General features: G+C 37.8%; 1 protein-coding gene across 15 annotated transcripts in view; it reads left to right on the forward strand.

Annotated features, from left to right (window-relative positions):
- LOC100995596 (transducin-like enhancer protein 4) overlaps nt 1–24218 on the forward strand; it is a 155641-nt gene that overhangs the window by 47555 nt on the left and 83868 nt on the right. For 9 of the 15 annotated variants that reach the window (XM_034967520.3, XM_063593984.1, XM_034967534.3 and 6 more), the window contains one exon: nt 8989–9063. The exons of the other annotated variants lie outside the window; for them this stretch is intronic. In XM_034967520.3, the coding sequence (XP_034823411.1) occupies nt 8989–9063 (75 nt within the window). The remainder of the gene's footprint in view (nt 1–8988; nt 9064–24218) is intronic. 15 annotated transcript variants of the gene reach the window in all.

Consider the following 24218-nt stretch of genomic DNA (forward strand, 5'->3'; position numbering starts at 1 on the left):
ACCATTGTGTCTTGCCCCAGCGTCAGCTGGCAGGAAAGAGAAAGGAATGGGTTGCCCTCTTTGCAGTGGCCAGCACTTAGTTACCTGCCCACAGATAGTTGTAAGGGAGATACAGACATGTAGTCTTAGCTGAGTGACCATTATGCCCCCCTAAAACTTACACCAGTGTAAGAGAAGGGATACTGGGGGACAACTGCCACTTGCTTCCAGACATAATGCTATGCACAAAATAAAAATTATGGCTGTTGTTACTGCTAATGGTTTATCTTTACATAACAAACTCTAGCTTTGACTATGTAATTAGCACATCTCATGTTTTTCAGTTACATAAGATATAAAATAATGCATAGTTCTTGTTATAGAAGTCTCTTCCTTACCATTCGAATGTTGGAGAAGAGTCACCCATCAGGTATTATTTATCATTCATACATTCATAGGGGATGGAAAAGAACCTACATGAACAGTATGGCCTCTGTGGGCTGTCTATATTTGTGTTTCTTATGACCAGTGGCTTCCTAATTCTCATTTATTCAACTCATGGTCATTGTTACCTTTAGAGAAATGGCATTCATTTTTAACCTTGTTATTAGCAGACTTGTTTCTAGTCACTGGGTGCCAAGGAGGATGGACATTTTCCTCCTTCTCCACTCCTGTAATTCCATGACTGTTTTTTTTGGTGGTGGTGGTTGTTTTTTGAGTCGAAACAGAAGCTGAGCTGCTCAGAGGCTGATGGAGGAGCCCTGCAGGCTAGTCCTCACAGCAATGATGAGGAGCACACCTGGGGGCCTGCACTTGCACATGAACGGAGCTCTTTTTCCCTTGCATCAGTTATTTTAAGAAAATATTGGTTTAACAAATGAAATAAAGAAGACGTTATTCTTTTTACAATATTTAACAATAGTTCTCTGATCATTAGAATATTGAGAATATAAAAGGGAAATTAGGACCTAAAAATGGAAACCTTCCATTTTTATACTTATTTTACCTGGGGAAAAGGGAACTTCCATACCAACCTGAATGCTTTCTGGTGCAAATTTAATTTTAACTTAAAACTTGGTTTGTATTGCCCTGTTAGCTTTTCTAACACGTAGTACCAAGTAGTGTTTGGGCACTCCATTGCATTTATTTGGTAGAAAATAATAGTCAATTACATAATAGTGATAATATGAGTTTATTTGAATTATAAATCCAACAGGCTAGAAAAGCTAGTCACATCAAACGATACATAAACTCCTGTTTTGGACATGCCATAAATTTGGTCCATGTAATTTGATGGAAAACAAACCCCTTCTACTACATTGTGATATATGGGTATATCTCAGATGCTGTTTACTTGGGCATCTCGGTTAATATGGTACTGAATTACTTGGAGCCACATTTTGCATGTATAGAATAATTGTGAAATGAAAGTTGAAAAATGTGATCAGTCACTTTCATATTGTGCCTTCAGGAGGAAATGAAGAAAATACAGTGGTTATATGCACTGGTGGAAGTGTTATCGCCTTACAATCGTGCCAGGTTAACTTGTCTTATTGCTTGTTAACTTTGCGAGGAATCAATGGCTTGTGATAACAGGTTTGATATAGGAGAGCATGGTTAAAATTGCAGAGATCCCCTGGCAAGCATGCAGTGACATCCCTAAGACCATCTTCAGAAAGTGCTCGTGTTAAGTGCCAGCAGCCTGCACAGGGCACGTCTGCTTCCCAGTTGGAGCCATTTTGTCGGTCTTGGTAATATGTTATGACAGTGCCATATATCGGAAGAATGTCCTAAAATGAATAATAGACATGGATTGGGGCTTCTGGGGATTTGGCCCAGTTTTCTGATTTTCACATTAGGTTGTGGGCATGGGTAACTTTTCATTTAAAAAAAATATATTTTCTCATAATACTGAATGAGCCATCAGAGAGCGTAATTCTGTCCCATATTCCGTGGTTGACTGATTGGCTTGCTGTACCTGACCATATATTTTGGTGACAATTGGCTGCTTGGTGAGATTCATCTGGTGGCATCATGGCCTGTTTGACCTCAAGAAGTGAAAGATGATTCTCAGGAGGTAGAACTTTTTTCCTGTGGTTTAAATGTGGGTCTCTATCCAAAGGCAGCAATGCCAACCTTTATCTGTATGTCTCAACAAATTAATGAGTGTTTGAGAACTGACTCATTTATTTGACTTTTAGTTAGGTAGTGATTAGATTATTATTAGTGGAGCTAAGTTTGAAGGTACCTTGAGTAGAGCTGCATTGTCCAATACAGTAGTAGCTATGTAAAGTTGAATAAAATTAAAAGTTCAGTTTCTTAGTTACTCTAGCTACATTTCAAGTGCTCAGTATCCACCCATATGTGGCTAGTGGCTGTCGTATTATTAGCACAGATACAGAACATTTCCAACATTGCCCAAAGTTCTGTTGGACAGCAGTGAATTTGTAGAGCTTACCTATCCGTGAAGAATGCCCTGTCCCCATGTAAGTGAGAGTGGAGAAGGCAAGGCCAGGTAGGCAGTCAGTAATGTGCTCCTAAGAGCTTTAATCCTATGTTCCACAGCTAAAATTGTTTGGGAAGCCAGGTATACTTATTTACTCTCTCTAAGCTTTGTGGTGCTGAGATAACCTGCAGTTTACCGGGTATTTGCCAAATTAAACCTGTGTTTGTGTACGTGTATGTATGTGTCTAAGTAATATCTAAAGTAATATCTAATTTCTTGGGTGACTGTGTTGGGCTGTTCTTGCATTGCTATAAAGAAATACCTGAGACTGGGTAATTTATAAAGAAAAGGCTTTATTGGCTCATGGTTCTGTAGGCTGCACAAGCATGGCACCAACATTACTTGGCTTCTGGGGAGGACTCAGGGAGCTTTTTTTACTCATGGTGGAAGGCGAAGTGGTGAAAGCAGAAAAGGAGAGAGAGATTGAGGGGGAGGTGTCATACACTTTTTAAGGGCCAGATATTGTGAGAACTCACTCTCTGTTGTGAAGACAACATCAGGCCATGAAGGATTCACCCCCATGACCCAGACACCTCCCACCAGGCCCCACCTCCAGCATTGGGAATTACAATTCAATGTGAGATTTGAGTTGGGACAAATATGCAAACTGTATCAGATTAATGTTTCTTTGAATACTGTATAGGAAAGGCTGATTTGGGGAGATTGGGTTAAATTTAAGTTGATTTGTACTAGCAAATTTATAATAGAGTTGCTGAAAAAGGCTTTTAGTGGGATTTTGTATCCTGACTTAGCAGACATGGAGTGACACTTTCACTTGAATTTGATCTGCTTGGCCATACCTGGAGTATTGTGCACTACAAGGAGACTAGCCAGAAGGATGGATGAGTGGGCTAGAGCCCATGACACAGAGAAATTGTTGAGTGACCTTAGGATGGTTAACCTAGAAGAGATAAAATTGAGAACATGCATTATGCATTTTCATATACTTGGAGTGTCAGTCAATGGAGGAGAATTTAAAGACAAAACTGGGTCCAGTGGGGAAGAATTAATGGCAGGGTAGATTTCAACTTAGTATTAGGGCTCATTATCCCAAAATGGAAAAAGCTTGTCCGTGAGGTAGTGAATTCCCTTTCACAGGAGGTGATCAAGGAGAGACTGGTTAGGGTGTGACAGAGGAGATTGATTCATTGGATAGAGTAGTGGCCTTTGGGCTGTGGTTGGTACTGTAGTTCCGCCATCCCAATCTGCTCAGCCCCGGCAGTGTTTAGAAATTTGCGTGCTTTTGGTGATAGGGAGAGTCTTTTGTTGATTGGTTGGTTGGTTGATTGTTAATAGTGCCTGGGGTACTCTGGCATCTGGGTCTCATGGTCTCTAAAGGCCTTTTCCAGTTCTGAATTTCTATGAGTGGCTTGTTAAGTACATGTGGCTAATGGCTTCTATTAGCCAAAATGGCATTTGGTCCAAGTTCGGGCCTAAGTATCTTTCACCCTAGAATATTGCAGCCCTCTAACTGTTTACCCTTCAATCTGGTTTACCTCTCTGCCATCCACCTTCTTTACTTTTCCCAGATCCATCTTACTCAAATGCAGAACTGATAGCACACAGCTGCTTAAAATTTTTTAATAACATCTCATTTCCTACCAGGATAAAGTCCAACTTTTTTGCATGTCATGCAAAGCCCTTTGCTGTTTGGCCTCCTCCTGTCTTGCCAGAATTCATTTCCCACTAATACTTGGTTCTTTAAAGCATTTCCATGCTACACTCATGTCTTCATCCATTTTCCTTTATTTTTCTTTGTGTGCACACCCTTTCCACTTTAAAGTGTTCTTGCTTATGTGTCTTATCATATCCAAGAAGGCCCTATGAAATTCTACTCTGCTTGTCTGCAGCTGTGTCCCCTACCTGCTCTCCCTCTTCCAGCCACACAGACATTCTTGCTCTTCCTATAAGGCCCCTACCCAGTTCTCTTCCCTTTGCCTGGAATTCTTTTATCCTCATTCTTCATCTACAGAATTCCTGGAAATCCTTCAGGTCTCAGTTGTCAGGTCAGCTTCCTAAGGGAATCTTCCCCTAGCCCCAATATTAGATTAAGATATTTCCCTGATAAATGATTGCGTAACATCCTGTAATTTTTCTTATGGAAATTATCCTCCAGTTGTAATTATAGAGCCTTTTGAGCATTAATTCACTGACTGTTTTCCTTGATAGAGTTTAAATTCTATGAGATCAAAGACTATGGTTCTTGTTCCTTACTCTAACCTTAGTATCTCCCTACCACCGTGCCTGGTGCCATAGTAGGTGCTTAATAAATATTCGAATGAATGGATGAAAAAAACAAAGCCTTCCCAGATGCCGCGGGAAGTGCGCTGGCCATTTCCTCCTAAAACTTCTTTCTGTTTTATATCCTGTATTCCTTTAAGATGTGCTCTGTGTATGAGTTCATCACGTGAGAAGCAGGGCCATTGGTCTTACTTTCACCTCTCCACATGTTGGAGACTTTAATTAATGTTGTTCATTATGAGAATCCTAGTTTATTTTGTTTCATTTTATATCTATCTCTACCCTTATACTCTTTTACTACCCCAGTCAATATGGGGAGTACTTTTTAAATGTTTTTTTAAAATTTTAATTTATAAAATTTTGAAGCATACTTTAAAAGTAGAGAGAATATACTGAACCTACAGGTACCCATACTAAACATCGGCAGTAATCAGCATTTTGTCTTTTTGTCTCATTTATTCCTTAGGGGAGTTCTTTTGTTTTTGTTTTATTTATTTTTTTAATTCTGAGGTGTACTGTAGCTTTTTATTACGGTTTTTTATTAGAAGTACTGCATCTGTTGCTGTGCCCTAAAACATTGGCATGACAGGTATTCTCATCATAATACCTTCTGAGAAATATATATTAAACACCTACTATACACATATTACTGGTTTGTTAAGGTCTGCTTTTTAGCAGGCTTTGTTGGACTTATGATGGAAGTAAGGCAAGTGATTTAATGTACAGAATTTCATTTTACTGGCCCTTTCCCCTGCAACCATGTTTGTATTGCTTAAATCACTTTTTTAAAAAAATTATTTTTACTGAGGTATAATTTACACACCATAAAATTCCCTAATTTTAAGTGTATGGTTCAATACTTTTCAGTAACTTTACAGAGTCATATAACCATCACCACAATCTAAGGGGTTTTTTTTTTTTTTAGAATTTTTTTAAAATTGTAAAGTACAGCATTTTAAAGAATAAATAATTGGGCATTTGTTTTGTCTCTTCAAAATCCCAGTTAGAGGTCCCCTCTCTTACCCTTGGCTTACTAATATGTTCTTAGTGGCATTTCATTTGGTGGTACTGGTGGCGCATTCAAACAGGACACTTGTATCTGAGTGAGCAGCTGGAGCAGTAAGAATGACAACACTTGCTCTCTGCAGATTGGCTGGACCCACCACTCTGGTGCTAGTGCTGGCTTGGTGGCTGAGGGAACAAGCAGGAAGTAGAAGAGGAAATGAGATGTGGGTGGAGTGGGAAGAGAGGACAGATTGGGGAGGGGAGGGAAAGTGGAAGACGAGGCAGACATAATGGGAAATCCCTCATAGTTCTAAGAAGATGTGAAAAACTTGCTGTTTTTTTCTGAGTGAGAGCTTACTTGTTAAAACCCGAAAATGGAAAAAAAAAAAAAAAAAAGCCTCCTGGGTCAGTTTATGGGAGTACTTTGGGCTTCCTTGCATGTTCATTTTTCTCTTTTGTGTGTAATCTTTTGACCCTTCTTCCTGTTTGGGTTTTAATTTTCTCACCTTCCCTGGTGGGTGCTTCCTCAGGCTGTGGTGTAATGTTACATGGTGTGGCTGAGTGAGCTAATATATTAGGGTGTTTCTGGTGCTTTCAGAGCACACAGGGGAGGAGGCATTGTTTGCCTTAGGGAGCTTCTATTCAAAAGGTCCTTAAACAGTGAATGATTCATGGGTTGTAAGCAGAAATAGGGAAGTAGAATTCTGAACTGCAGGTAAAGTTCAGATACTGTATCAGCCCACAGCCATTGCCATCAAAAAGGAGAAGCTGAATCATGACTTCCATTGTCATTTTAGCTTTATAGCAGGAGTTTCTTTAGGCTGTCAGAGTTATGGCTCACTGGTGTGCGTTTCCGGTTTTCTGAAAAAAATGCACTTGATTTTAATGCCAGTGCGGAAAGATATCCCCTGCTGCCTAAGGCATCTTTGCCCATTTTAGCAATTGGAATCTAGTTCATGAAGCAAGTGTTGAACAGTCTTCATGCTGGAATGGCACTAAGTAGATGTATTTTCCATATCTCCGTCTCATGGAAACTATTCTTTGAATACTTGCAGATAATATTTCAATAATAGGGAGAATTGGTAGAGTAAGAGCTTTAAAACTTTTGTTGAATGAATGAATGCGTGAGTAGAATGAATGATACCTGTGTTGGATGTGACTAAGTGTGGTCCTTTGTTTCAGTTCCGAAGTTTGAAGTTTCTTTTAAATCTATTTCTTTTAAGATTTAAAAGAAATACCTGAAGTTCTTAAACTTGAGTTCTATGTTTTTGATCGCTTTTAAATATGCAGCCCTTCATGATAGGAGTTAAAACACGAACAATTTGCACATTTCCAGAAGAAACATGTTTGTTGCATTCTTTATGTCCTTCCGGTGTCTACACTAACCAATATCATTGTTGAGTATAGGAAAGTAAAAGGTGGAAAATCCCATGAACATTTCTATCCTACTTTTTTTTTTTTTTTCCAAGTACTGCCATTTCTCACCATCTAGAGAATCAAATTGTCTTAAATGTGAACATGAGCTCTGTGTTTGGCACATAGTAAGTGCTCAATATACATACATGGTCAGGTTGGCTTCAGGGGAACCTGAAATGACAATTGCTGGCCATTTTATTGACTGTGCCCTTCTATTCCTTCTAATATTTTCAAAATCCCTTAAGATTTTTACTTGCTTCAGAGAAAGAAATTTTTTTCTTCCATGTTAGCAAATATTATAAGGAGTAAAAGAATGGAATGGACATATCTATAAATAGACTTTTATATTTATATAAAATATATAAATATATTTTATATATATTTTGGGATTGCTTCTTAAGCTCCTGCTTTGAAAATGGAATGCATACAATTTAAAAACATTAAAAAGTATATAGTTTAATAATCAGAGTCTATTAAAAGCTTAAGATTCAATGGTCTATTATTTGACATTTTTCTTCCCATTAGTCATAGACACAAAATACACATTTCTATTAGGAAACCAAGAGTGAAAACATCACATTGTAAATAATTAAAGTCGTTTCCTTTTCCACCTGGCCTCCCCACTCCCCTTACACAGCTCAGAGGTGGAAATAATGGTCACCCTCGTTAATCTCAGTAACTATATTTGAGGATTTTGGAATGGGGGCCAGGTGGTTCACAGAGAATTCCACATTGAACTGATAGCTCTTTGTATGTATTAAGCAGTGTGGTAGTTGAGCTTCATACTCATCTCAAATAAGTGAAGAAAGTTAGCTAAATTTCTCAACTGAGATTAACCAAAATAAGACTCTTCAGATGTACAGAGGAGTACTTGTTTCACAGCGCAGTTCCTTTGGTTCTTCATTCACTAAACCAAGTTGAAAGAAACCCAGTAAGACTGATTTTAAACCAAAATTGACTGTAGATACTAGAGTGGTCAAATGTTTTAATGGGAAATAATATTTAGATAATATTTGGAGGGGGTAATTCTTGTAAGCACTTCTGTGTCTAGATATATATGAGTGCCCCCATACAGAGACTTCCGTGCTACTTTTTCTGTACAAAAATTACTAACATCAGTTCTTACTTATTCTCACTGGAACTGAGTTGTGGATGGAGGGATTTTCCTGTACTGTCCATCCTAGTTTTTCTAAGAAAAAAAATTATCGTATACTTTTGTGGGCTTTAGTTTTTCTGTTGGATTTAAAAGAAATACCTGAAGTTCTTAAACTTGAGTTCTATGTTTTTGATCTCTTTTTAGTCCCTATCTCATGATAGGGGTTAAAACACCAACAATTTGCACATTTCCAGAAGAAATATGTATGTTGCATTATGTATGTCCTTCCGGTGTCTTCGCTAACCGTTATCAGGAGAAAATTTAAAAATAATTACTTCCAGGAAATAATTTTTAAAAATTTTAATGTAGATAGCAAAGAGAAAAGGGAGTGAGTACAAAGAAAGCAAGTGGGATGGGTTCTGTTTTGTTTGTTAGTATAATAGCAGATGGGTGGTCCAAGTGTGCCATAACTTTTAAGTGAAATTTAAGCTGTTGTAAAGGAGCATTCTTCATGGGGTCACAGAGATGGTACCTGCAGTTGGATGCCCAGTGACTCCTCAACTTTGTGGACCCAGATGTACCCTAGACATCTAGTCATCCATCACCTCAGGCTTGTATTGGAAACCTGGAGATCCCCCAAATGCTGTTTTGCATGTAACTGAAGTTAGAGGACATGTTAGGAAAAGCTGTTCTTGACTGAGTAGAAAACAAATAATTGTATTCTGTTTCTGATCTTCATTTATAGCACCAGCAACAAGTGGTGCAGGCTGTGGAACGGGCCAAGCAGGTGACCATGGCAGAACTGAACGCCATCATTGGGGTACGTGGCCTTTCCATTTTAGCTCTGATCTTAGTGTTTGTCATCAGCTCTCTCGCTCTCTCTTTTTACATTTTGTTCCGCCAAAGGGGCAAAAAGCAATAGATGACTACAAAATGAAATTAAGCACTTTGCCTTCAATCTCCTGTGAAATTTGATGGCTGCCTCAGAAACTTTGGATCACATTCTCACCAATTTAAGTGGATGTGTTCATGAAAACTCTCCTCTAAGGAGACTGGATAGCTCTTTTTCATATTTCTTTTCTTTGCAATCAGCTTGTGTTGCTAACCTAGGCCAAAAAAAAAGAGATATAGATTGCCCTGACATTAAAATGACCTGGTTTCTTTTTTCTTTCCTTGAATAATCATGTAGAGTATCTTACTATCATTTTTAATGAGGTGTACATTTTCACATCTCCCATTCTACTTATTCTTCCTTCCCCTGTCATGAGTGGCTCTTATGGGTTAGTGTCCATTTGAAATAGAAATAATAGATGAACTACACTTTATTTTTTAAAAAATCAGTGGCCCATTTAGAAAATCCTTCCTGGCAATAGTGGCATTAATGTTGCATAGAAATTGTGCTGGAATTCATGGATTTGGGCAGTCACTTCAACTCTGCTTATATATGTATGTTTTTTTTTTTCTCAGATTAATGTAACAGGCAATAAAATAATGTGCTGAAACTTAGAAATAATAATAAAGGCAAGAAATCACAGCTGTAAAGAGCATAATATTCACCTCTCTATTTATGCAGATTGTACAAGCAGTTCCTTGGTTTATTCTAATGAAGACACTACAACTGTACTTTCCTCTTTCTGTCCCCTCCCAAATACTTTCTTTTGTGTATAGATTATACACAAAAGTCTTTTTTTTTTCTGTCAGTGTATCAAACACACTTTGAAATGCTAATTATTTCGTTTACTTTCATTAAAATTCAAATTGCTGAGTGAAGATGTGGATAAGGGTCGCCTGATAATCAATCTGAAGTGAAGATATTGCTTCAATTATTCCTCTGTCTTTTAACAAGGAAAGCAGAACTCTGGGATCACTGCTGATGTTGAGGGCGCAATAGTCTGATTGTAGCTTGTTTTTAATGGGCTATTTGGAGCTCTATTTTGTGTCCCTCTGACCAAAAAAAAAACCAAAAAACCAAAAAAAACCTGGTAGGAAATTAGCAGATGTAATGAATGGAAAAGAGTGACCTTTATTTCCTCCAGAGTGCCCCCTTGGAAACAAGAGGCTGAATCAGAAGAAGCCATGTAGAATCATGAATAATGTTTGTCATACATTTTCTGTGATGGGCAGGGGAAGGGACGGATAGTAGAGACGAATACATTTCGCAATTGGTTTTCGTTTCCAAAAACTCCAGGAAACAGCAGTATATTAAATTTTTAAAAGTTGAGAATGGTTTAATTTTAAAGTTAAGTGTGTGTGTGTGTGTGTGTGTGTGTGTGTGTGTATAGATAGATAGATAGATATGTATAAACCAGCTGTGCTCCATTGACGTGTGTGCACAAGTGCAGGTGTTGTATTCACTGTGGATATTTTTGGTAACAAATCTTCCAGGGGTCAGAAGGGATAGAACCTACATTTCTCTACTGTCTCTACTGTTTACCATGGAGAGAATGTGCAGAGTGATCCCTGATAGGAGAGGTTGCTGGGTCATTTTTAGCTTAGCGTTTACTGTTTGTATGAATGGCTGAAATACAGATAGCCCTCCTGCCTTATGTGTGATTGGCAGCCTTTTCTAGGAAAACGGAATGGATTATTATTATTATTTTTTCCTTTTTTTGAGTCTTTTAATGACTGTACAGTGGAGAGATTAAGCTAAATAAAAAACACTTTGTTTATGTGTTGATTGTTGCTTAATATGAGGGAAGATATAAAATCACAACAAGTTCCCTTCACTTCACATCAAGAATATTTTTAATATTGTTTTATATTTATTCATTTTTATATACTTTATTTGTAATGGAATGGCCGATTGCCTTTTCTTGGGGAAATGAGGATTTATTAGACTGCAGCCAAGTTACTGACATATTGTGTTTATATGTATTTAATTATTAAAATAAAGCTAACTTAATTTTGTGACCTAAAAACTTAAAGAACTAACTCAGCAGTACATTCTGTCAAAGCAGCGTTACGTGCTATCAACGCGGCATATACTTGGATATAGTTGGATATAGTTGGATCTGATGAGTCTTCCAAACTCTTGGTATCTGAGCAGAAAATGGAGTCAGAAATCACATAATCTGACTATTCTGGAAAATAGATTGCAGAAATAGGAAAACAAACCCAACAGTTTTAGAGAACCACAAACCAAGTGAGAAGGAAAGAGCTCAGTTACAAACTCACTTGACAAATTTTTGCTGCTGAGGTTCTCTTTGTCTTTTTAGCCATGGTAGTGCTTGCATCCAGTAGTTTTTGCAGTTGTAACATTGTAGTATTTTAAAGGCACTTGCTGTTCTCTGTCCCTTGAGCATAGATGGCTGGCTGAGTTGGTGGCATTTTGACACGCTACCAAAAACAACTAGGGGTCAGTTTTTAGATTTTTGTTACTTGGTTTTTAGAATGTAGTCAGCAGTGATTTTCTGCACTGAAGGAATGACAGTTTTCCTTTGAGAGGCAAAGACCCATCTAAGCCCCTGCAGACCCTCATTTATTTATCACTACATATGTGTCTATTTTATATGTATGCACACCATCCAGACAAGAGCAAATGTTCCCAGATTTAATGAAATCTGATGAAGCACCTTTTTAACTCTGCAATATTATTCTACCTTCATTGGTAAATGAGCCAAACGAGTGATCCATGCAGTTTAAATGCAAAATGCTGAAGTGATCCCGAAACCTGGAGAGGCGGCTGTTCTCTTGACAATAAGCTGGTTGTGTTTAATGGAATGAAACACAGTTATAATGATTTCTTTCACAGGTCATGTTCAGTTTAAAACTGTTGATAGATTGAAATAAGTTAAATATCATTTATCTTTTATTTATAAGGAAGAAAACCAGGAAAATTCCTGTGTTGGTTTCCCATCGTTGATATTTTGTGTTTTCTTTTGAATTGGTGATATTACACATTTCCTTCAGGCCTTCCCCAAGTTCCCTCAGTTGGGCTAGGGGAACGTTATGGATCTAGTTTGATTTTGTCATGTGTCCTGCTAGCCACTGTGTTTTTAAATTAGAATCTCTGCGAGATCACACTGTTGGAACAACACACAAATTGTAGTTTTAAATCAGTAATATGATCTAATTAGAAATGATGTTTTCATTTCCTGTATTATTAAATTGAGTCATCTGACTATCTTAAAATGCTTTTTAAATCCATTACACTATATAATCAGTACATGCTGTGTGAATGTGGTTATGCTTAATAAAGGAGGCTGACTTGGAACCTCATAAGAATTTCACCAAAGAAACTACCATTAAGAAAAAAAGTTTAGTCAGTGTGAATAGTGGAAAAGAAAATGTTTGGCTTATAAAAATAGACGATGTGGGTTCCTTTGGAAACCCCCTAACCCACTTTTTAAACCTAATTCTGAGGGAAAAAAAAAATGATAGAAATGTATGCGTTTGGAAAAAAGCACACCCCCATCCCCAATAAACCCTTAGGAAACAGGTATGCCATGGTGTTGTAGGAATTGCAGTTTAGCACAAGAAATGCTGAACCTCAATTTTTAGCAGTGACATTTTAATGATAGGAAGTCTGCAAAATTATTTGCCATCAATTGTGAAGGCAATAACAAGCCTTGGTGGTTTTTCACACTCTCTGTGTTAAGTGCTTTCAGAATGACAGCGTAAACTGTGTTAGAGAACTCCAAGGAAGTAAAACTGATTAAAATGTTCATGCTTGAATGGTGCTGATGGAATAGTTCATTTGGACTTTCTCTACCTCCTGCAGCTCAAGCTGAAATATTAAAATTCAGTGGATTTAAATCTCTTTCCTCTCAGCTCAGGAAAAAAACATTACATTTTAATAGGTTTTAAACCCATAATTCATTGGTTTGGAGCAGCACTATTAAATCTATTTAAATATTACTTGTATTACTAAGGAAATGATTTAAATGACTTTGCCTTTACCATCCTATGTGTTTGAGTTAGTTTAAAAAAAGAAAGACAATACCTTTGCGGTCCCCGCCTTAGTATTTTGTTTTCTTGTCCTTGTCATATGATTGAACCTTAAATGTATATGTGTGTGTGTGTGTGTGTGTGTGTGTGTGTGTGTGTGTGTGTGTGTTTTCTACATTGACAACGTGGTAAGAGGGTCTTGCAGTATGACTGTTTAAAAATGTATGTCTCTTCTTTTCCGTTATAGATTTCAAAACTGCCATTTTAACTGTCAAAGGCATTTGGATGAGCCACCGTGGTCATTTTCCTTGTATTCTTTTTAAACAGTTTAGCCATTAGGCAGAAAGGGAAAGATATAAATATGTGGGTATATATAAAAATGTGTGTGTGTGTGTGTTTCCCTCCCTTACATTGCAAGTGTAGGAAATATACCCCTGTGGATACATGGCCTCCAGTAACACACAACTTGAAATTAAATTTAAAAATTTACGTTTTTTTACAAAAGTATTCTTCCTGGGCCCACCGTGTACCCCTCAGTTCCTTTCTCTCTAGCCCTTGCCACTACAACATGTGTCCCACAGCCTGACAGCACCTCCAGTCAGCCATAGCGCGAAGTGCTTGCTTTCCCCCAGTGCTTTGTGGGAAACCTTTGTGGGGAATCCACCCTTCACTTACACAAGCACAGCCTGGAAAGTGCAGGAATTACAGCTGCATTGGGTAACCCTGAATCCCACAGGGAAACAGAGTTAGTGGAATGCTCCCCGCATTCTCTGGGGGAGACACCTGTAAGATGCCTTCTATGCTACTCCACAAAAGGTTCCAGTAGGATGGAGCTTCAGTTGCCCACAGTAGTGATAGGCTAGATAATACATGTTTATTTTGAGTTTTCCCCCTTCCGTGGTTCACTATTCATAGGCCCGTACTCCTGTTCTGTGATCATTTCAAAATTACCTGCAGCCAAGCCCTCTCCCTCCACTTTCCCGGCAGACACTTAGGATTTGATTTCATAGCCCTCAAGCTACTTAAGGGGGCTTTACAGTGTAGGTAGGTAATTTTAGTCATGTACTAGAGTCAGGGCTTGTTTTCTGATGTGAGTTCTGTGCGTAAAACATATTTAACAGCTCAACTGTACAACTCAGCTTTTGTGTTATTTTTTAAATAAATATTTTTCAGTAAACTTACAGGTGAGCTTCTCTATCTTGTTCTGCTTCTTGCAGCTGATTACTATTGGTATTTTCTAGCTGTATGTAATACAGAATGAAATTAAAAATGAGCTATAAAATAGATTTATCAGAGATTGTTATTTCAGCTTTGTTACTGTCTTTACTGAATAGTGTGCCTGGAGCTTAAAGGCTTTATAAAACATGCTGGCCACTGTCTGTGTCGTGTACACACACAGCTTGCACAATGGGGGAAGGGGCTGGCTTGAAGATGCACTCACTTGGAGGGCTTTACTCACCTGCATTCATCAAACACATGGCAGGAAAACCAAAGCAGTTTTACATCACATTCTTTCTTCTTTATCTTCTGTGGGTGTGCCTGCCCCTCACTCTTTTTCTTTTCTGAACTGGTTCATTTGCCATGGAGCAGGGGACTACATTATTGAATGATGTATTCATAATCTAATCTTTCTGCTACGGTTTGATGAGGCTCTAAGAGGCAGTAATTTCCCTTCTCTCATAACAAAGACTCTCATATATTTAAGTAATTTAAAAACTCTGCCTGCACTTCAGAGACGCCCAAAAACCACTAGGTAAGGAATAGGATTTCTGATCTGTGCTTGTGATGTGCTCTCTGTTATTTTCTATGACAAAGCTTCTCTGGAAGAAATTTCTAGAAGCCAGTCTTATCAATCCTCTCACCTCCAAAACTGGGACTGGCCAGCAATGCTGCAATTTTTCTTTCTGTTTGGAGCTGAGCCATCCTTTCCTTTCCCCCAGTGAATGCACTTCCATCGCTGTAGAGTTGAGTTCAAAGTGTTATAAGAGTTGCAGAATGTGTCTGGGTAGATGTATCTGAGGAAGGGATATGGGCATTGGCTTCCACTGAGAAGAAAGTAGTTCTCCCAGATCCACAGAGCTCGGCAGGCTGAGCTTATGCAGAGGTCTGAGGAATGGTTATATAGAAAAACAGGCTAAAACAGAGAATAAGGCAGCCTGCAAGCTTGCAGTTCCAGAGTGTTACCCCATTTTATAGGTTGTTTTGTTTTGGTTTTGTGTCACTTTTGTAATTCTCTGATGATTTCCTGCCAGCAGTGTTTCCACAAGCAGCATCACCAACTTCCGTATAGTCAGAGACCTTTTTCCTTGTGGTGTCAGACTGCTTTGTGCCCCTCGAAGCTGAGAGGGAGGGAAGAAGCATGGGCTATGAGAGGCAGTCTCACACCAAACAGGCAACTAAAGGGTTATTGACAGTGGTTAACTGTCAAGCACTTAGGTGAGGTTTTTAAGGACTTTTGTTGCCTGTTCTCAAAGCTCCCTAAGAAACCAGTTTGGAAATCCTTCTACCCCAAAATGCATGTGTGGTCTTAAGTGTTGTCCTTAAGACCTTTGTGGAAAGGTTAGAACTCTTTAGTGAATAGCAAGAGTTATTTAATGATTATGTCCATTCATTCATTCAGTAAATATTTGAGTACTTTCACCAATATCCTATTAAAGGGGCATATTTTATTTTCATTTTGAGTGATATTTTAAATTGTCTTCTGAAATATATTCTGAAATGATCCTCAAGTTACATTTAAATCATTCTATTAAAATTTTGGTAGCTGTCAGCTTGCTGGTATTACATTGTACTTACAAATAATCAACTTTTAGTTAACGCATTTTAATTTCAATAAAGCTAGTTTCCATGGATAACAGAGTAAAGAGAAATAGTTAATAAAAAACATAAGAATGAAGCTGCATACATTTACAGATTTGTATTTTTTTATATTTGCAGATACATTTTCAGATATTTGGATTGGGAATTTAGAAATTCATTATTGATATTCTCTATTACATCAGATTTAATGAGACGTAATCTGCAAAAAGTAAAATTTACCCTTTCCAGTGTGTAGGTCTTTGAGTTTTGACAACCGAATACAGTTGTGTAACTGCCACCACAATCAAGATACAGGATAGTTCCCTCCACCCCAATCCCTTGTTACTCTTTGTAGTCAGTCATTTTTTTCTGTCCCAGCCCCCGCCAACCATTGAAAACGTGTCTTCTTCCAAAGTGAGCCTTTTTGACAATGTCATGTAAACGAAATTATATATCATGTAGCCTTCCGAGGTTTCTTCTTTTACTTAGCATAAGGCATTTGTGATTTGTCCATGTGGTTGCTCATATCAGTAGTTAGTGCCTGTGTATTGCAGACTGATATTCTATTGTATGGATATACCAGTTTATCTGTTCACTCCTTAAAGGACAGTTGGTTGAATAAAGCCACGAGAAACATTCTTATTTGGATATTTTAAGTAAGTGAATGTAAGTTATATCTTTTGGGTGATTACCTAGAAGTGGGATTGCTGAGTTACATGGTAAATGCACGTTAAACTTTCCAAGTAATTGACATACTGTTTCTCAGAGTGATTCTACTATTTTGCAGTTTCACTAATATATTACATGTAAGAAAACCTTTCCTCTATATCTTTGTCTGCACTTGGAATTACAGGTTTTTGGGAGGTTCTTTTAGCCATCCTAATAGGTGCATAATAGTACTTACTGTGTTTTTTATGCATTTTCATAACAATTAATGATGTTAAGTATCTTTTTTGCTATCTCTGTATCTTTTCTGATACAATATCTGTTCAAATCTTTGCCTCTTTTTTTTTCATCAGTCAGTTTTATTTTATTATTGAGTTTTAAGAGTTCTTTAATTTTCTGGATTTTTTTGTGTATTTTGTAATTCTCCCAATCTATAGTTTAACATTGTCAAAGTTAAACTTAGGCTTTTTTTTTCCTTTATAGACTTTTGGTGTTGTCTGTAAGTAATCTTTGCCTAACCAAAGACCACAAACATGTTATTCTGGGGTTTCTTGTAGAAGTTTTACATTTAGGTCTATGATTCAGTTCAATTTTTGTTTATGGTAAGATATATGCATTAAGTTGAGGTTTTTTTTTTTTTTTTTTTTCCAGAAGGACATGGATTCAGTTTTTCTAGCACTATTTGTTGAAAAGGCTATCCTTTCTCCATTGATTTGTCTTTGCACCATTGTTGAAAATCAATTAACCTTATACGTATGAGTGTATTTCTGACTGCTCCAATCAACTGTTGCCGTCTCTTTTGCTAGTGCTATACTGTGTTGATGACTATAGCTTTCATTATTGATGTTCTCCATTCCGTTTTGCACTTGTTCTTCCTGTTCTTCCTTGCCCTTTGCAGTACTCCTCAGCACTTCAGGTCTTTATCATCAGTATACTAAAGACTGACTGACGGATGAAGGGAAAGGGTCTAAGCTCAGTATAAACACTTTCTCTCATCAGAAATGGTGTCTGCTCTACCTCCTAACATTTCTGTCAAGGTTGAGCGCATTTTTCCATCTCCTCCTGGTCCAAGTAATGCCTTTAGCTAGACTCTTCCAGCCTCTTCCTGATAGGCTACCATGTTTCTGCGTTTGTCTTTCTTTCATTCTACACACAGCAGCCAGAGTGACCTTCTTATAAAATAGAAATAGGATCTACTGGTCCTCTGCTTAAAGCCACAGTGAGTGTGGTGGTGTCGTCTGTATATATGAGACTATATATAGTAGCTGAGACGCTACTCGGGAGGCTACTGGATCACTTGAGCGCAAGAGTTCAAGACCAGCCTGGGCAACAGCAGGATTTCATTTCTAAAAAATTTAAAAAACAAGCAAATGAAAAACCCAGGAAAACCTGATGGCTGCCCCTTTTATTTAGAAAAAAGTCTGAATTTCTAACCTTGGCCTACAAGATTCTTCATGAGCTGACCCCTCTTTCACTGGCCTTTCTGCTGTCACATACCACTCATCTTCTTCATTCAGCTGTCCTTAAGCCACTTTGGCCCCTTTCTTCTGTCCCTGGGTCACTCCAAGTGTGTTCTTGACTGAGGGTTTGTGCACCAGCTTCTCTGTCCTCTGGATAGCCCATCCTCTGGATCCTAGAGTGGTCTTCCTTATGCCTCTTTTCAGAGTGTCAGCTCAGATGTTATTTCCTGAGGAAGGACTTTCTTGGCTGGCACTCTTTTTACTCTTTGCTTCTAATTCATTCTCTGTCCCATTAACCTGTTTTATTGTTGTCATTGCACTTACCATTGATTTGTTATGCATCACTTTCCCTTGACTAGCTAGTGAAATCTCATTCACTTTTGTAGCCATGAAGCCTAGAGCGATAGGTATCTCATAATTTTCAATACGTATTTGTATGATAAATATTCAGTAACTATTTGTTCAATAAATTTGCAGTAATTTGTTCATAATAATTTTCCATAGATGTTTGTTAAATACTATGCTCTGGGATATTTTCTCATTTGGATATTCTCCCTACAATTTTGAGCCAAGATAGAGAAGGAAGCGCATGGACTGGTAGAAAATATACAGTTCTGGGTTTCACTTATAGTATGATATTAGGAATTTCATTTAGGTTTTTTCATCTGTAGAATGCAAGGCTGGAGCTGATAGCCATTAAAATGCTGTCTTGTCTAATGTTGAATGATTGTGTAAGCCTATTTATTTTGACGTTAATGGAATTTTTATTTTAAAACTTGGGGTCCTTTTGTGTCACAGTTATTTTTCTAGGTTTATCACCTCCCTAGGCTTGTATTCTTTTCCTGAAAAAGGTAACTAAATATAGTAGACGTTATTGAATATTCGCTCTGTGTTAAGTATTTACATGCATTACTTTGTTTAATCTTCACATCAACCTCATGTGGAAGGAAATACTGTTCCAGCTTTACAAATAATGAAACCAAGGGCTTTGAAGAGGTAAGTCATTTTCTGAAGGCCACACAAAAGAGGAGTGGCAGAACTGGGATCCAAACTCCAGCTGACTTCAGAACTCACACATTTAACCATTATGCTACACTTGTCTCTTATTTGTTCTCTTGACTCTGTTCTTTCTTTCACACTGTCATCAATAATCTCTTTATCTTGAGATCCACTGATAGGATTGTCCAGCCAGAGCTCAGTGTTGGAAGGAAAATGGAAACTGGGTATGCTGGGTCCACATACTAAGTGGTTAGTCTAAATTGTCTGAATTATATTAGTTCCACAGATCAGTTGGATACTCTTGACTCATACGTTGTTGCTTCCTGTCTGTTGTATCTTACTCTTATGAACAAGAACTGAAAGTTGTTATAAACACAGCTGTTAAGGCAGGTGTTTTAACCCAGTGTCCTTGGATCTTCTGGAATTTCATGCTTGGGCATTGGGCTGCCAATTAAATGCCTGAATTGCTTGCAGAATTGCCTGTGTATGTGTGTGTGTGTGTGTGTGTGTGTGTGTGTGTGTGTGTGTGTTTGGGGTTGGTAGGAGAGGAGTATGTATAGTTTTTGGAGAAGAGTGTTCACAAAGGGTCCTGTGACACAAACAAGTTTGAATCCATGCCTTAGTAGAATAGGATTGTGCAAAATCCTGATATGAAATAGCAAAATATCATGTGGGGTGCATGTAGACAAAAAATATTTGCCCGTAGCAGCGTGGGGACACATTCTAGGATCGTTGTTCAGAAACTTGGAAATCAGGAGTTTACTTTTGTAGGAGGGTTTCTTGATTAAGAACTATTGTTGGTACTCTAGTTGCAGGCAGCAGTAGGTGAGGCAGGGGACATGACTGGTGGTGAAGACCACAAAGGGGCCCCCACCAGGCCAGTGGCTAGTCAGGAGATATAAACAAGTTAGAACTTACAGGGATTGCCATTATGTTGTGGGGAGTTCTATCTTTGAAATTACTTCATTGCTTTGCGATAAGCTCTATACTTCTCTGCTTCTATTTCTCTATCTTGAGAAAACCTTGTATGCCTGACTTGTGAATAACAATTATTTCATGAGATAGAGTAATATTGCAAACTTAAAAAAATGGTTTTGACTAAATAGTTAGAGCTAACTGTGCCTTTGACCCCCAACCTCTTAAGAAAAACTCAGAATGGTACATTCTTGAATCCTTTTTAAGGCAGCTCCATAGCTAGTCTGACCCTTGTGATTCTCATGCTTTTTTTTTTTTTCTTGGTAGATTCATAAAAATGGTGAGAGTTTATCTTTGCTCAGATTGTTTTCTGTGACCATCAAGGGCAGTGCCACTATGGTCCCGAAGCAAAGTGGCAGTAATGTTGCTTTTTTTCTTTATTTCCCTAGAGTGTTTCTGGGTTGACTCAAAGCAATTTGTAGACACAGCTCTGCACAAATTAATATCTGGGAGAAGAAACAGTTGAGAGGAAAAGACAGTTTAAGTTGAGATCTACTTGGATTGAAAGCTCAGAGGTTGTTCTTGGGTTTCTTTCAGCTAATAGCTTCAGAATGGCCTCTGAGCAAAGATAGATGTCGAGGCAGGCTTTGTTGTTTGTTGGTTCTCCCTTGCAGGCGGAGGCTACCCTCTGCTATCAAGGCTAAAGCATTCCAGGAGCTCTTTCCAGGCTTCCTTACAGAAGAACTGTGGGCAAGTGACCCTATCCAGGTCAGCGAGATATAAAAAGATGTGGTTTTCTTCTTAACAGAAACCCATGGAGAGAGAATTATCCTCCCTTCTGCATTTTAATATGGTTATGTGAAGGCATGAGGTAATGTGTGGAGCTGTGGCAGCCATCTTGTGATGGGAGGGGATGGGATTTGAGGGATGCCACATGAATCAGGGACCCAGAGCCCTGATAATGTTAGGTCATCTATCCATCCCTGGACTTGTAGTGTGAGAATAAAAATTCCTTTAAAAAAAATTCAGGCCATTTTTGGGTATTCTATACCTTGCAGAGGAACTATCTTAACTCAAATATATAGTTACATGCCATATAATGATGTTTCAGTCAAGGACAGACCACATATATGACAGTGGTCCCATAAGATTATAATGGAGCTGAAAATATTTTATTGCCTAGTGACATTGTAGCTGTCATAACACCACAGCAAATTACTTTTCAAATAATTTTTTTTGTAGCAGTGTAGAGTAATTATAAAGTCTGTAGTGGTGTTCATTAATGTCCTAGGCCTTCACATTTACTCACCACTGACTCATTCAGAGCAAATTCCAGTCTTGCCAGTTTCATTTATGATAAGTGCTTTATATAGGTATACCATTTTTTATCTTTTATACTGTATTTTTACTATACCTCTTCTGTGTTTATTTACACAAATACCATTTTGACACTATTGCCTACAATATTCAGTGCAGTAACATGCTGTTCAGGTTTGTAGCCTAGGATTAATAGGCCATATTGCATAGCTTATGTGTGTAGTAGGTTATACCATCTAGATAAATATACTCTATAATTGCACAGTAATAAAATTGCCTAAAGACTCATTTCTCAGAATATCCCTATAGTTAAGTGGTGTATGACTATAGATAGATACATATATATTTCTATGTTAATGTCATGACTTATGTATATCAAAATACTGGGAACAACCTGAACACCCAACACTGGGGAACTACTTAAGTGAACTCAGGTATCTGTACAATGGCATACCATGTAGCTGTTAGAAATGATGTAGTCAAGGTGTATTAAGGATGTGGAAAAATGTTCTTAATACGTGGTAAACAGGAAACGAAGAAACAGGTTAAACCACAAGATAGTTTGAGTTACTTTTGTTAAAAATGCTAACATGAATTCAAAAAATACTGGATGGGCCCACCATGATATTACTAGTTTTCTTTGGCTGGTAGGATTATGTGTGGCTTTTAATTTTTTTTTCACTCTGCCTATCTTCATTTAACATATAAGTTTCTAATCTGAAAAAAGCTATAAGACAAAATTCTATTCATATGGCCATTCCTTCTCTCTTCTGCCCCATCTGAGTAAATGGTACAACTATCTACCTAGTTACCAAATTTCCAGGGTGTCCTGAATTCTTCCACTTAGTCTCACTCTGCCGTCTTCCATAACCAGGTCTTTCTAGTTCTGTCTTCAAAGTAACACTCAACTCCTTCTGTTCTTTGCAACCTGTACTGCCACAACCCTAACTGAAGTTATCATTCATTATTTTCTTGTTTGAACCCCCTGCATTACCTACTAGCCGGTCTCCTGCCCTTCATTCTTGCCACTCTCAGATTCAGCAAATTATTATTTTTTAATATTCTAGCTTAAAATACTTACTAGTCTTTATAAAGGCCAGTTTAAGCTGGTTTACACACTCAAGCTTAAAATACTTGTTGGTCTTCTTTATATAGGCCAGTGAAATAGAATAAAATACTAAGAAATAGATTCACTTGTATATGTCAGAATGGACAAGCAGATCAGTGGGGAGAAAGATGGAAGCTAGTAAATATTACTGTGGGGCTACCTGGTTATTGTGGAAAAGAATTGGATACATACATGTCACCATATGCAGAATTCAATCCTAGAATCGTAAAAAGAACTTTAAAACTTAAAAAAAAAAACAGGAAGAATCTTTTTTTTTTCTTGGAGTAGGATTTCTTAAAAGGGTCACAGAAAGCCCAATCCATGAGAAAAGATTGATAGTATTTAATACTCACTTGGAATGAAAAACATCTGTTCATCAAAAGATGCTTTAAAGAAAATGAGAAGACAAGCCAGAAACCAGGAGAAGTTATTTGCAACACATGTAACCAAAAAGTGATTATGATCCAGATTTATACCAGTTAAAGAGCAACTAAAAGTTCAGCTTAAAAAACAAAACCAAACCCCAAAACCCACCGTAGCCTAGAGCTCTAATTATTCTTAAATAAAAGTCAAAAACCCTTAGTGTGCACAGCCTGATTCCCAGAATATACTTGTATTCTACCTGACTTCCTCATTGCTCACTGGATTCTCACTAGGCTTCCTTTTACTTCACTGGTCACAGCAAGCGTCTCTCTTGTTCTGGGTCCTCTCAACCGCTTTTCTCTTGCTTCTGATTCTCCCAGCTGTCTGCAGTGTGCTGTCATTTGCATCCTGCAGGTCTCAGTTCAAAGGTTATTTCCCCAGAGGAGCTGCCTCCATTTATTTTTATGAATGAATGATTGCTTACCCGTTCCACCCTAGTTGAGAAAGGGTCCTAATTGGGCAGCAGGTAGATCACTGGACTAAATGGTAGGGGCTTGTGCTCCATTTTTTGATGCTAATACCATCTTCCACTGACTCTCTCACCTAGGAGATCACACATGTGAGTGTTGGCCTGGTTTAGCGTTCTTCAAATTGCAGCTCAAGAGACTCCTGAGTGTACAGTGAAGTCTATTTAGTGGGCATAGTGGACTTTTTTTTTTTTTAATTAAAAAAGGGTATAGAAGACTATAGAAAATATTAGCGTATGTTGCACATAGTAGTGTTTGGTAAACTTTGTTAATTTACACGTATATTCTATGTAGACACACACACATATGCACATAGACACACAGAAATTGTGGTCAAAATTTTGGAAAGCAAGTCTCCTGGATGACATCTGAGGTTCATTCCACCTCTAACGTTCTAAGATCAAATGCAGGATTACTGAACAACCTAAAGCAGATAGGCTTTTTAAATGCTGCTTTACTTAAAAAAAAAAAGAAAAAAAAGAAGAAGAAATTAGAGATGGTGTCTGACTGTGTTGCCCAGGTTGGAATATAGTGGCTATTCATAGGTATAATCATAGTGCACCACAGCCTCAAATGCCTGGGCTCAAGTGATCCTCCTGCCTCAGCCTCCCGAGTAGCTGGGACTACAGGCACATATATGCCACTGTGCTTGGCTCAGCTTTACTTTTTTTTAAAGTACTCTGAAGTAACTAAAGAAAGCTTTTCTGAGTACATTCCCTTAGCTTGGTGACTTTAAAGACTGAAACTTACAAAATAGAACCATTGGTATCAGTAAGATGATAAAGACTAAAAATTTTTCTTAAGTAGCTTAAACAAGCTTCTGGGAAATTGTATTTCCATTATTAATTTGCTTAGAAGTACAATTACTAATAAACTTTTGGCCAATTCATAAAATACGCTAACGGGATCACTAATGGGAAAGTTAATAAATCAG

This window comes from Pan paniscus, chromosome 11, assembly GCF_029289425.2.
Source record: "Pan paniscus chromosome 11, NHGRI_mPanPan1-v2.0_pri, whole genome shotgun sequence".
Lineage (NCBI taxonomy): Eukaryota > Metazoa > Chordata > Mammalia > Primates > Hominidae > Pan > Pan paniscus.